Below are 15226 nucleotides of genomic sequence, written 5' to 3'. Positions count from 1 at the left end.
CCCACAAGGAGTGTAATGCCTCCCTAATACAGCTTCCACAGTTTTTGAAGACCACAATAACCAAAAACTATTGTTGTAGCGGCACCTTTCAATCTCCATGAATAATGCCTTAGAAATTATTTCACCTTCTTACATTGCTTAAAAGTTAATAGAGAAAGCAGTTGGACAACTTATGTGTAGCTCTACTTCAATTTTATCTCTTGACACAAATAGTGTATAAAACCCTCAAATGCACTGAATTCAGTTAAAATTCAACAGATAGTTGCCAATACCGTGATATCAATTTAACTGCATATGCTTAGTTTTATATCGCCCAGTCCACTCCATCATCATGTGTGGAGAAACTTCTTTGGTAAAAAAATAAGACTACACTTGCTTGTATGTAGAGCATCCTAGAATTAGCTAAATTTTATTTTAATTTCAACAAATCGTCATCAATACTGTAAGATAAATTTACTGCATATGCTTAGTTTTATATTGACAAGTTTGCCTCGTCACCATGTGCAAAGCAACTTCTACGGAGTAAAACATAAGACTAGACATGTTAGGATTCTGCTTGTGTAAGTTCTTAGCTAAGAGAGCACTACAACAAATGCCAAAAATAAAGAAGATCAAACATTATTGAGGCTTGAAAAAGACACAAAAGAGGTGCCCCAATTGAAGACAGTAGGAATAACAGACCATATTATGAAGAATGGGTAGCCCTCTCCACCAGCTAAATACTCATAAGAGAAATCAATTTAGGGAAAGCAAGATTCCTTTTCAGCAGTCAGCACTAAGATGTGATTATATTATTGTCTTTTACAAAAACAGTTTCAAGTAAAAAACTACCAAATTGTGAATAGAATGACATTTAGTAGTATTAAATGAATAATTACAAAATCCAAGGGATGCGATGTAATATGTGCTTAGTGCACATATCAGCTGTACAAACTGGACAAACAGATGGGGTGTCATTCTTGCTAGGGAACTAACTCCTCCTAAGGACCTTCACTCACTAAAGTTTTCAATTTGAATCAAGGCTTCCTTTAACCTACTAAGGACAAACTAATTGTAATCATTGCCTGTTAAATATGGTGTCATAATCTAGTATAGTAATAATCAGAAGACTAGTTTCAGGCACATTAAGAATATAAATGTTTATTCTCTCCTCATTATACTATCGCTGTCGTTGACCATTAGAAAGAAAACTACATCTCATAGTACATAAACTGATGAACCTCATTTTGCAAATCTACCAATCTAATCAAGAGCATGCATGCTCTAAACTGTATAATCAGCATTCATAAGTTCTCAGCGACATCCATAGCTTGAAATAGATAAACACCACTGTGCTACAAGACCGAATAAGTCTGTCACTTTGAATCACTAAACCTTATAAACCATAACCGAAAAAGATGCCATACATGACCACAAATTCTACCTAATCTTGACATCTAAGTAAACCACTGTGAAGGCAATTATATTATTCATGTTAAAATCAAAGAAATGCCATCTTAGACCTGCCCATCTGCTGTAGCATCTATATCTTTCTTGCTTTTTACTAAAGCCCTTTTCCTAGTATCAACGTCAAGTTTCTCCAAGTCCCCAGCTATTGCAAGATAGCCATACAGTACCCTCTTTTTCAGCTTAGTTTTTTCATCAGTCTCTACTAACTCTGGATTCTCTTCACCATTTTCTTGATTCACAGTCGAAGATTGAACTCGTAGCCAATCTTTCCGCCCATGATTTTTACTTTCAAAATATTTGATTAGCTGCTCTGCCTCTTGTAAACCAGCAGAAGAGGGAGAGAATTTTACAATTATTGTGCCTTGATGGCCACCTCTTCCATATACTGCCTTTGACTTTCCACCAGTAAACCCAAGCTCTGCAAGCAGTGACCAACAACAAGAATCTTACAAACAAATATCATAAATCCCCGGATAGAATATCATCCGAATATTTCGCGGGCCATAGCTTATCAAGGTAATTCAAGACAAGCAGCAAAAATGTTAAATATCTAAACATTTATAAAATAAACAATAGAATTGAAGTATCAATTTAGATACACATGCTTCAGCCATCTAAAACAAAATGTTAAGAATACCATGTTAAGTTGCTTGCAATGAGTTAAACATAACCAAGGCCTATATAGATCTATTGAGGCTTAAAAGCCAAAGGAGAAAACCTTCCACTTCAATGCCCAAAACACTGAACTCTCTACAAACATTCAACATTCAAACCTTAAGTTGTCCAGCTTTGACCAGAGGAAATAAAGCAATGATTAAATAGTAAACAATCTGAGTTGTAAGACGGGGAGTTGAGGAACATGGAAACAAGTTGAAAGAACAAATATAACATCTGTAACACATATATAATCAATGTCTGCACATTACAAACATTAAACTGATCAGTGCCACCAATACTGTCATTATCAGTCCTATGGCTCATCACAAATATGTTGATGAACCCTACCAAGCACTACACCAAAGCTACAGACATTAATCCTCATCAATCTATGTAATATCCTCCTGAACCACATACCACAGTGTTGCTAGTTCCTTCAAAGTCCTCTGAGATTGAAGCCAACAGATATTGTGCACAGAATCTAACTTCTCTACTCTCTTCAAATGAAGTATGCTATCTTCAATAGAGGATGAATCCCCAGTTGGACCAATACATCTTAACATTAGATGTACTAGCAATTTGGGTAATAGACAAATGGTAAACTGAATGCTTTTAAACCCATCCTGACACATCCTCCAATCAAATTAGAGAGTCATAGACGATGGTCATCAAGCAATCCTACCTAAAATCCATAGTTTGCAGCAGTCACTAAGTTTCACAGAACATAGGAGATACTGTTAAAGCACACTGCCATCATCAATTGTGAATATCTTCACAATGCCAGAGCCCAAAACCCAAACCCATACCTCTCAATTATCAATACAAGGCACCCACCACAGTGTTGCTGGTTCATTCAAAAGTCTTCTGAGATTTAAGCTGAAGGACGCTGAGCACAGAATCTAAGTTATCTTACTCTCTTAAAATGAAGTATACTACCTTCAACAGAGGGTGAAGCGATACTTAGACAAATTTCTGTAAACATTACAAAGGTACTAGCAATTTAAACAATAGGTGACTGGCAAACTGAAAAGCTTCTAAATCCGTCCCAAGCTCCCAACACATCCTCCCATCAAATCAGACTGTCATAGTCAATGTTCATCAAGCAATCTGCCTACACTCCACAGCTTGAAGTTGAAAGAATCACAACGTTTCACAGAACACAAGAACCATTGTCGGAGCACAATACCATCTTCAATAGTGAATATCTTCACAATGGTAGAGCCCAAAGCCCCTCCACCTCTCCAATATCAATATAAGGCACTCTCATATGCCTCTTCGCATACAATGCATAGGATACCATGTTGAACGATGTTATGTCCCATCTATGTAATATGATATGTAAAATTTTACTAATAAAGCAGCTGCAAAGTAAGATCCCTCTAATGAATAAAGAATCGAGCATGCCATAACCTACTGTCAAAGGTCCTGTATATCTCTTGCCCTAAGATAAAAACGATCCCCCTCACAAGGGATGAATCTCATACGCTCCAACATATTATCTAATGTCCCATATATCTCCTTAAGATTAGGGTGAACTTGTGTCTACATAATGGATCACGATAAGGAATGAATGCAACAATGTAATTACAATCTATGACCAATCATCAACAATGCCCTCCACTTCACATCCTTGGCATCATCTCTTACCACCTAAACAAACCATCATTGCATAACAACATAACCTGCAAAACTCCAACAGCTCAATCATTTTCTAGTGTAAAAGCCAATTTACACTGCACATTTTTTTGGGGAAATAAAGAAAACACATTCCTGCATACACTCCAACATATTATCTAATGTCCCATATATCTCCAACATATTATCTAATGTCCCATATTATCTAATGTCACATTCCTGGCATGAGACTTGAAAATAGCTAGGGATGGATAGTGATCATTGGCAGACACCTAATCCGTTTGGGTGATAAGGAATACGGACCATCATCAGGAGTCCAAGAGACTTTGGAATGTGAATCCAACGGTCATAAAGATGTATCTATATGCCTATCATTTTAATGATAATGGAATTCCAAGCTGATCTCAAATTTCTGAACAATCTAACAGTGGTATCAGAGTAGTTTCATGCCATTCCAGCTAAGAAATGTCCCTGCAATTCTGAGCCTGTCAGTCTAGTATTTCTGCCTGACATTCCCCGTCTATGCTAATTCCATTCATGACTGTTTATTCACTTAATTAACTAACTTCAATTAAATCTTGACTCTGGTCCTAAAGTCTCAATGCTCTCCTCATAATGACTCAATCTGACTTGATCTTAGAAATCGTAGACTCGTGCACATCTTACCTCTCCAACATTATCCATAGCCATCCTAACAAAGGTTTCACCACTGCCATCATTTTGCTACATCTCGTGTCCAATAACCTCATGGACTCCCTCTTGCCCAAACTTTGGTCCACAAACCCTCAATCCCATTAAAGCTTGTCTAGTGAAGAAGTCCCCTAGGAAAGCATTTACTATGAGTGTGGGATTCAACTTATCGAAGGTCAAGGTAGACATTGTGATAATGGATTTGGACGATTGAATTGAGTTCCTAGGCATCAATGGAGGCATGTGAAACCAAGGTTGGTAAGTTAAATACAAAGGGAACAAATGTGACTATGAAAAAATTTGAGTTTTATGGTTCCACGTCATCTTATCCTGGTTGGATTTGCATTGTTGTTGAGTATGACCTTGTGCACTACAAGTGGCAACACTTGTTGGTTGTTGCAGCAGTTGAGACCCTAAACGTTTTACATGCCCATCTGTAGATCTGAGTGCCCAACACAGCTCATGCCTCTAGGAGAGCTCGATTTCATTCCTTTTTGTGTATGTATATGATAAGGGTGTACCATTTTTACTATGAAATCACTATCTTAGCTTATATGTGAGCTATTAAAGAAAGAACTACAATGAACAGCAATTCGTAACTACATCCTATATCTTGTCGTGGTAGAGGAGCCTGTGTCATTTGTTATGTGTGTGCACACAGTGCCATTCTTTAGCATCTGTAAACAAGGGTGAAATTTGAATCATATTATTATTGCTATGCTTTTGCTTATCTATTTCTCAGCTTGTAATTCAAAGCATCATCGACCCCCTTATCAAGTTGCTGGCCACGTGGAGAATCATAGCTTTTGCTCTTTATCCTTGTGAGCATTTTGGAAATATTTTCTTCTTTTCAGCATGTATTTGGCAGGGGGAATAATATTAATGATTGACAGTCAAACTTCAAGTTTTGAAGGCCTATCAATCAAGCAGAAACAAGCAAGCCGAAGCCACAGACAAAATCAAAGCCAGTCGTCAGAGTCAATGTCATGAGCATGATTCAGATTGTTGTCTTCTTGAAACCCCCATCTAGTAGAAGACTTACAACTTTTGCTAGGCATTAGTTTGTGGTCATCTTCAAACAGCCATTTACAAGCACTTCCAATTAACAGAAGACACCAACTTCTAGCCAAATTTGGAAACATTCTCGGAATTATTGAGCCTTACAGCCGAGTTCCGACAGTTTGCTATCATTTTCAAATCTCCATTTGCAAGCACTTCCAATCAACAGGAGACATCAAATTCTAGCCAAATTTGGAAATGTTTCAAGAACATTGAACCTTAAAATCGAGTTATAGATTTGGTGTTAAGCCTTAAACCACCATTAAGTAGAAGACTCCAATTTCTACTAGCCATTGGGTTTGTCGTTATCCCAAAACCACCAAATTCAGAGAGCACATTCAGTCATTGGCAGTTGTCCTCATCTCTCTGCATGGACTCACATGCCCCCCCTTCAAATTGGGGGGTGATGTTAGACACCTAATCCATTTGGATCATGGTGAGGAATATGAACCATCATCAATAGTCCAAGAGACCTTGTAATATGAATTCAATAATCATATAGTTGTATTTATATGTCTATCATTCTAATGATAATGGAATTCTACACTTATCTCAAACTTCTAAGCAGTCTAACAATCATAACTGAACTATGAAACTGGATTTGTCCTCCCCCCCTCGTGTCCCAAATCCCACGAATCAGACACAATTCTCTAGGACACATCTGATTCTCGTATCCAGCGTGTCCTAGAGTCCAACGTGTCCTAGAGTGTATCCAGCGTGCCCTGGGGTACACCCATCTATCATTGTTGAAGACTGCAGATACACAGTTTGCCTCTTCATTTATCATGTTGAAGAGGTTAAGGAAGGTCAATACCGCTCTTGGGGCCATGGTTATTTCAGTAGTGAAGGACACAGTGTTAGATGATGCTTGGTGGGAGAGGGCAGATCTCACTATTAAGATCATAGACCCTATCACTACTTTGCTATGATTTGCAAATACAGACTAACCCATCCTAGGGGAGGTTTATGAGTGGTATTACATGATTGAGTCCGTGAGGACCATTATTTTACAAAGAGAGTGCCCCAAGCATGAGATATCATCAGAGACGTTCTTCACCACCATATAGGATATTCTCGTCAGCAGATAAAACAAGAATTGCACACCTTTGCATTGTTTGGCTCACTCATTGAACCCAAAATACTACAACCATGAGCAGTTGAATGGTGGACCTTCCCACAGATTCCCTGCTCACATGGAAGTCACATCAGAAGTCACATGATATTGACACAAACCTCATGTACTCTCTCCAAAACCAGAAATCACTCCTGTTAAGTACCTGATGTTGAACCCCCCAGCCACTCCAAACACAACTTGGTTGAGACAGATAAGAGGACCTTCTACTAGACAATTAGATTGTATTTAGTATTTACTAATATTTGCAGCCTAGGCATTTTATCCTTCCATGTAAGGTAAAGTTTCCTGCTGGTTTCATCCCTGCAAGTCAAAGAAAGACTGGGATTCTTCAAAGAATGATGGGAATATGACTTCCGATTTTTTACCAACTTCAAGGACACAAGTGCCAATCCTTTAATTCAAGGTCAAAACATGCATAGTTCCAAATGTAGAAATCCTCTGAAAGCATGATTTGAATTCTTCAGTGCTCCATAAGAGATAAAAGCAGATAAGATCGAGATATAAAACCATATAGCTAAAAGATAAGAAATGAAATTATTATTACAATGGTGAAGCAAATGGACCATCTAGAGCATATTTTCTTTTTGTACTCTGCAACCCCCAATCAAGAAGACCTTTAATATAGTTGTCCACCAAAACAATGTAAACCACAGATGACAAATTTTCTGGAAATTGTCCGAAATTGTTCAACAGTTTTTGGGTACTGCAAAACAGATTCCAACAACTAGAAATATTTTAGAAACCAGGTTCACTGAATTCAATCTAGTTCTTGGATACGAGTATGCATTTTCTTCACAATTTCAAAATAGGTACCCATCTTCATTATGTGCGTAGAAAACATGAATTTCCATCATAGTTGTCCACCAAAACAATGTAAACCACAAATGACAAATTTTCTGGAAATTGCCTGTTTCTGGGTGCTACAAAACATATTCCAGCTAGAGATATTTTAGAAACAAGGTTCACTGCTATTCAATTTAGTTCTTGGATACTAGTTTGCATTTTCTTCATGTTTTCAAACTAGGCATCCATCTTCATTATGTGTATAGAAAACACCATGAATTTCCCATCATAGAAAATCAGGTGCACCTTTGCCATATTTCCCAGTGCTTGTGATCAACAACCATCTGAGCAGGCTTTAAAGGGCTCAAAAATTGTTACAGATGTTGACTCCCTTGCAAATACCATAATAAGTTAACAAGAGATATTCCCACAAGAATCTTGACAAATATTTTTGAGGCTAAACCTTGAACAAGCATAAACTAATTATATGAACAGTACTATGCTTGCTTCATAGCTTTTGTGTCCATACTTGAAGCAAAGAAAGAAAGCGACACTTCCCAAAATCATGCTGGCAAATGATCTTTCTCGCGATGGTTTTAGGGTCTAATGCACATTGAAAATAAATCCATCTTGTCGGACAAGTTACAGAGGTCTTATATGGCCCGTCATCCAAGAAGTTGTTCAAATTTAGATTTTTCATCTTATAAGCAATTCATTGGAACCTCTCATTCTTAATTCCAATACAGCAATCTTCATTTGGCCCGTCATCCAAGAAGTTGTTCAAATTTAGATTTTTCATCTTATAAGCAATTCATTGGAACCTCTCATTATTAATTCCAATACAGCAATCTTCATTGAAAAAGGATATTACTCATTTACATGGCCAAGTTCAATACCTATTTATGGATCTTCTCAATCTTATAATCTAGCTTTGCCAACTAATGATCTATTATAAAATATTCATACAATTAAGAGACTAGATTCCATGCAAATGTGATTGTGGATGCAACAAGGAACATCCAATAAAGGCATTATCTATTTACCACTCACAAGAACACAACACCAGGGGCTGATAGAATACCAACCAATCACTTTAAAACACCAAGACCTCAGGCTCTTCCTATCATTCTTCCTGTACATTCAAAATTGAACTAGAATTATAATGCAGTAGGTGAAGCCTAACAATTAACAAACCATGATTATTTCATCTTTCTATGAAAAGAACAATATCCTATTCTGAAGTTCTGAAATTCCACTAACAATTGCCATTAGCAGTTGGCAAGAATTGCTGCTAAGTGGAGACAGCTCAATGAAATCACATTTTGTGAGCTCATTAATGCAAGTCACAATTCAGTTATCTGAATCCAGTTTATTGTCGCAGAAAGACTGACAACTAGTACAGTTCCTCATGCCAACATCTGAACTTCCACTATTAGTTGCCCTGAGTAGTTAGAAAGAACTGTAGCTAAGTGAAGACACCTCAATGAATTCACATTGGATGATGAGATCACAATTCGTGTGCCTGGATCCAATTTATTTCCATGGACAGTTTAACACTAGTACAGTTCCTCATGCCAACATCTATTTTGAACATAACTAATTCATTCCTTAACAGGAACCATGATTTCAAATTTCTACTAATCCTATTGGCACCTCATCACTTCCTAACTCCATTCAAAATTTGAGGCTGCCTATATCAAACCAGCTAAAATACAGGAATATTCCATCTGCATAGAGCCTTCTACACATGATGCTTAACTTTCCCACAAGTTAGCTATTGGTTCAAAACTTCAATTTAGAGTCATTTCTATCCTTTTATTTTCATCATCATCTTTCTAATGCCAACAAATTCCTCACATCTTTCTAATGCCAGCAATTTCCTCATAATTTTTACGGTTGTTTCCATCTTTATCATACACTATCTATTACAACATGATCTTTTTACTTCAACAAAACTTGAAGCTTCTCATATACTTGCCTTCCAAAGTGACATAAATTTGATCTTGCAGACGAGGGCTTGTAAACCGCCTCTGTAATCTTGTCATCTCTATGGAAGAAAATTAAACTACTAATACTATTTGAGCAAAGGACCTATTTACATATTCAAAGTTGTCAAACTAGTCAAATTTCTTCAAACCTCCATTATCTTCGTTGGTTCTATTATCTAATGTAAATGCACCATAAGGACTCAATTATCCATCTTCAATTAAAGAGAAAAATGGATAAGCCTCTATCTCTATCTTAATATAATTCAAGAAAATAATTAGCATGGAAAAGACTAAATAATCTATCATCAAACTTATACCATGCATTAACGTAAGACATCTATCAGTATCAAACCTCACAGAGATGGATAGAGCCTGCAGCAAGCACTGGAGCAGAAACAGTACATGCCACCTAATGATCAATGTCAGAAACAATAAATACTGCCAACTGAGCCAACCATCTGATATCTAGTTGTGTTGATGTCCGTCTTTGTATAATGTAAAATGATAAGCATACTGTCAATCTCATTTAATGAGATATGAGATTTGTCTAGAGAAGAAACTCAGGCACATACCACTTTCAGCAAATACAAGGTAGGCTAAATCTGGGTCAGTCAACCTATTAAAGTATATCAGATCATTCTGCTGATTAAGACAACACCCTCATTCCTATCAACATATTTTCAAATACTATGAAAGATATAGCTGCAACCAGGCCCAAAGAAATTTAGTTACCCTGATGACAGCCTATTCTTCTACTTCAGAGATCATTTGTAGGGATGGCTATGATGCTAAAAATCTTGAGAAATAACGTCATAGATATATCTGAATAACTGGGGATCTCATTCTCCCAATAATGACGTCATATAAGGGCTTGAAACATTGAGAGAGAGATACAAAAATATCAACACATTTATCCACCCTTCTCATAAGTTAAATCAAAAGAGGAAAGAGCAGAATGCATCATAGAAACCTCCTTTCTCATAGTCGTTTGAAGTCCATTTAGTAAATGGCAAAGGACCTAATTACTCTAGAACCATATCTAAATAACAAAGGATAGAACAATTCAGGATATAGTGTACTTGGAGGTTATTAATACATAACCTCCAAGTACACTATGTAGTCCAGTATACAAGCAAAAGCTGTTTAAAGAAGCAAAAATTATCATAAATTTAAATAGAAAAGGAAACCAGACAGGACGAAGGCTGAGTTATTTATGCGCACCTTCAAGTTGTGCATCCATCTCTCGATTTCCAATACCCTCCAAAAGGCCATCCTTTCTTTTTCCAGTACTTGCATTTTGAATAATAACTAGTGGTGGCCATAAAATAAGATCTTGAGTGTTTTCCATTGCTTCAGGTGCTGAGAATGACTGATATGATTTTTCATTATCTGGTGGAGAGGCATAGCTCCATCCCATCAAAACACATAATGCTTTATAAAGTCCCAAGTGTTCTGATCGCAGCATAGGATTTGGAGCATTGTATGCATGCATAATAAGGCTGTGAGTATCCACAAAATCCATAGATTGACTGCAAGACACAATTGGCCCAACTTAGACAAATGTCAAATAATCATCTGAACTAAAAATTTAAAGAACAAAATATAAAAAGTTATAATCGTAATTCCCCTGTAACAAAAGCAAGTTCAAAATACTTTGATATTACTCATTCTAAAAAATGTTGAGATAGGCCAACAAAATTGCCTCAATCATTATGTGTATAGGAGTGGATTTAATGAATTTTCTAACAAGCCATGGAATAAGACCTTTGCAAGTAGAAAACATGGTTGATGACGACTGACGGATTTAAATATTCACAAAATACAACAGCAGACATCCATAAAGAAAGATAGCATGCGTGTGAAGCACTATATATCCTGTATAAATGATGTTCCACCCATTTCCATACTGTCATACTTTCCTTCTGGGAAGTGGCTAATAACTGTGCAACTCCACCAGTGCTACATAAAAGAAAACAGTGTCTCCAAGGTTCCTATTACAGATAATTGTTCTATGATTCTATCAATTTAATTTTTAGCAACCTATACAATTAAACTAAAACAACAACAAAGGAGAAGGTTACTATATATTAAACAATTAACATCTGGAATGCCTCTTTCAGTCATACAGATGCGGCCACTCAATATAGGCTTCTTGATAAGAACATTTCAAAGACCAATTGTTCATAAGTCATCAGTTGCAATTACAACTTGAATGTCTCCGGGATTTTTGTAACACCTATCCTCCTCCTAGTTTCTTCAGAAAGGCTGAATAAAAATATTGCCATTAAACATATTCATTTCTCTGAAATGCCAAAATCAGTATTGATCACATCTACCATCAAAATATTGCCATCAAACATATTCATTTCTCTGAAATGCCAAAATCAGTATTGATTACATCTACCATCAAACTACCAATGAGAAAACAGAGTGATGCAGCACAGTTCCTTGTCAGTTTCTCAATTAAAATGTTTCAATCTGTTGTCCTACTTTTAAACAAGTTTCCCAGATTATTTTGGACCTTTTAATTTGTGTTGCTCTCCATTACATCGGTATCCTACCTCCTCAAATATCCAGAGCACCTTTTGGATTTCAGAGACTAGATTCTAAGCGGGTCACAAAATATTGAAAGGTGCTATCAGATTCAATAAAATGTAAGATGGTGTTTCAATCTGTTGTCCTACTTTTAAACAAGTTTCCCAGACTATTTTGACCTTTTAATTTGTGTTGCTCTCCTTTACATCGGTATCCTACCTCCTCAAATATCCAGAGCACATTTTGGATTTCAGAGACTAGATTCTAAGCGGGTCACAAAAGATTGAAAGGTGCTAGCAGATTCAATAAAATGCAAGATGGTGTTTTGACTCAAGGAGGAAGTCAACAACATAGGTCCATGATAAACAAGATCCATCCAAAATCATTCTATGATAAATGCATGTCCAAGGCCCAATACTAATAAACTACGCAATTTGAGTAAAACTGACAACTCCAGTAAAGAAAAAAAATGACTGCAGATTTCTTGGTAACAAAAGTGTGTAACAAAATACCTCCTTATACATACCACCAATCACTAATTCTACATACCTACTACAGACAGCACATTGCACAGGGCCACCTTTCCCATCCTCTTCGTATCTTCTACGTTGCCCTGCATTTTCATTAAGTAATTTTACAAATCGGAGATAAGCTCTCTGTACTTGTTGCTTGAGCTCCTGATTATTCTCCACTAAACCAGGCTGCTGCATAGGCTCCCGATCCGATTTGAAAGCATCGTCAATTGCATGACGCTCACTTCCAACTCTATTTTGACTATCATGAGCATCATTCAGTCTTTGGTGCTTAAAAGGACGCTGATAATCATGTCCGTCCTCCCGATCCCTACCTAAAGCATTATTATACTGTAACTCCTGCCTCCCTCGGTTCAGTGATCCACCTGGGCCTTGATGGGATGGTGACACCCATGATTCGGCAGAGGGACCACGCATAGGATCCTTGTTATTGGAAGTGAATCTCGATGCAGGAACCCCATGCGGGCTATCATAGTGCGATGGCTGTCTTGACATTAAATACCCCCGGGACCTCATAATCTCTTCTTCTAGGTATTTGTCACGTGAAAAATCGGATGTCCCTTGTTCTCTGCGGCGATACTCTTCAATCTCCATTTCCCGTGCACGCCTCATATAATCCCTGTCATCCATTACACCTCTCTGCATACTGTCACTAGCAGCCTCTTCCTCTGCATACTTACGCTTCAACAAATTATCACCAGATCCATAAAAGGGCTCACGAGGAGCCATGCGCATTGGAGCTGAGTGCGGGCTGACTTGGTATCCTCTGGGACTCATCGGATTCCTCGAACCCTCCATGGGACCCCTCGAACCCTCCATTGGACCGCCGCCTTCAGGACCCAAATTCCTGTAAGGATACCCTTCCCTAGCAGATCCATCAAGCCCCGGGCCACCCGCCGGAACATAATCCCTTTCTGAAGGAATTTCCATTGAAGAAGGACCCATCCCCGCTACCTTCCCATACTGATAATCACGGGGAACCCTAGGTATCGAACCTTCATCACCTGGACGTTCTCTGGAATTATCATGGCCTAAGCCGCCGGACTGAAGCGGCGGCGCCGCTGGGCTTGCAGCATAAAACCTCTCAAACTCAGCGTTTCTTGCATCAAAAGGGCCTACATGCGGATGAGGGTTTTCAGGCACAGCATATTGATTTTCATAACCATGATGTCCAGAATTCAGTTCACGGTTTCCAATCTTTACATTCTCGAATGAAGAGGCAGCAGCGTTACCTGAGGGGAATGGATGTTGTTGCTCGGACGGGGGCAACGCGTAGTACGTGCGGACGGTCCCGTCTGTCATAGTGATCGGTCGCTTCTCAAGTATTTCAAACCCTAACTGAACTGGCCTGGGTGCTATGTTTTCAAATCTGGGGTTCTTTTGAAACCCTGCGTCAACTTGGTCCCGTGAAGGTCCAACTTCCATTGGGTTGAGTGGCCTCGGGTTCAATTTCTGTGAAGGTCCAGTTTCCATTGGGTTGAGCGGCCTCGGGTTCAATTTCTGTGAAGGTCCTGCTTCAGTTGGGTTGAGCGGCCTCGGATTCAATTTCTGTGAATCAACGTCCGGTGTTGTTTTGGGTTCCACGGGCTCCCCGGCCGCAGCATTCTCAGCACCGGCTGTCGCAGGGTCCGTATCAGGAGCTGCCGCAACAGGCCCTGCTAGGGCTTCCTGCTTCGATGCCGACTTTTGTTTGTCCCACCGGCTGCCTCTCGATTTCGACTTGCCTGGATGCCCACCAGAGCCATCGTTGGACTCCTCTCCTTCGACTGCCTTCCCTCCTCTCATTTTCTATCGACCAAGCTTTGCTTAGTACAATCAGGAATTGAGAAGAAGCTCTCTCTTCCAAGCTATTTGCTTAGTAGAGAGACGAATGTTTCAATGTGTGTATATATAGTTTGAAAAGGCATTTATGAAAATAATGCGGATGGACGGTGATGGGGGCTTCTTTACTTAGTGGGGGAGTCGCGTGGCGTGGCGGGTGATTGATTCTTGGGTTAGGGTTTCTCTCTCCGCGGATGGCGTGGCGTATGCTTGATTCTTGAGTTAGGGTTTCTCTCTCTAGAGAGAGTTGAAAGAGTTGGGTGCGGGATGTTCGGTGTTATTTAAAATAGTTAGTGTATTTTATTATTATTTTTTACGGGTGGGAAAATTTATTATAATTTAGTTGTCAAATTAGGGAGGACAACTATATCTAATTGTTATTGGTAAATGCATGTTTACTCATCATTGTTATTCAAGGAAAATGCATGCTTACTCATCATTGTTATTCAAGGAAAACCACGACACTTGAAATAACCCGTTTGTGGTCTATAAGGGGGCAAATGTTGACTCATCATCTTTATTCAAGAAAAATCACGACACTTGAAATAACCCACTTGTGGTCCGGTAAGGGGGCAAGTTTTCACTCCTGAAAGATGCCTCTCGCTCTTGGGTCGTTAACCTATTTCCTTACATCCAAGGAAGCGAGCTCTTAGCCAAGCAAACACAGGTTAGTGTATTTTATTATTATTTGGTGTTTTAAAATTTTTATTGTATTTTGTTATTATTTTTAATGACATCCATAGTCTTAATCTATAATTCGCTTGTGGTCCATAAGGGGGCAGGGTTTCACTCCTAATAGATGCCTCTCGCTCTTGGGTCATTAACCTATTTCCTTATATCTAAGGAAGCGAGCTCTTACCCAAACAAAAACACATTTGTGTATTTTATTATTATTTAGTGTTTTAAAATGATTATTTTATTTTATTATTATTTTTACTGGC

At 38.3% G+C, this 15226-nt stretch overlaps 1 protein-coding gene across 2 annotated transcripts; it reads right to left on the bottom strand.

The window, feature by feature from the left end:
* Positions 1–1124: 1124 nt before the first annotated feature.
* On the bottom strand, positions 1125–14357 carry LOC149205433 (uncharacterized). Of its 2 annotated transcripts, XM_089395071.1 has the most exons (4): positions 13697–14357; positions 12481–13579; positions 10618–10925; positions 1125–1867 (listed from the first exon to the last, which is right to left on the bottom strand). In XM_089395071.1, exons 1-4 carry the CDS (start codon positions 14247–14249, stop codon positions 1497–1499), a joined length of 2331 nt encoding a protein of 776 aa, XP_089251197.1. In that variant the 5' UTR covers positions 14250–14357; the 3' UTR covers positions 1125–1496. The 2 variants fall into 2 exon arrangements, with proteins under 2 accessions (XP_089251197.1, XP_089251196.1); XM_089395070.1 differs by having other exon boundaries at positions 12481–14357.
* Positions 14358–15226: the final 869 nt, after the last annotated feature.

The sequence above is a fragment of the Pinus tabuliformis genome, chromosome 1_2 (assembly GCF_031772625.1).
Source record: "Pinus tabuliformis cultivar Carrire ecotype Pingquan chromosome 1_2, CPIR1, whole genome shotgun sequence".
NCBI lineage: Eukaryota > Viridiplantae > Streptophyta > Pinopsida > Pinales > Pinaceae > Pinus > Pinus tabuliformis.
This window is presented reverse-complemented; position numbering and strand designations above follow the sequence as displayed.

What these genes read in the sequence shown, in the direction of transcription:
- LOC149205433 (XM_089395070.1), bottom strand. Translation starts at nt 14,249, where the DNA reads ATGAGAGGAGGGAAGGCAGTCGAAGGAGAGGAGTCCAACGATGGCTCT. An exon ending in CAATGTGCTGTCTGTAGTAG is followed by an intron (nt 10,926 to 12,480) that starts GTATGTAGAATT and finishes TGTGTCTTGCAG; the next exon opens with TCAATCTATGGATTTTGTGG. An exon ending in GATGGATGCACAACTTGAAG is followed by an intron (nt 1,868 to 10,617) that starts GTGCGCATAAAT and finishes CACTGCTTGCAG; the next exon opens with AGCTTGGGTTTACTGGTGGA.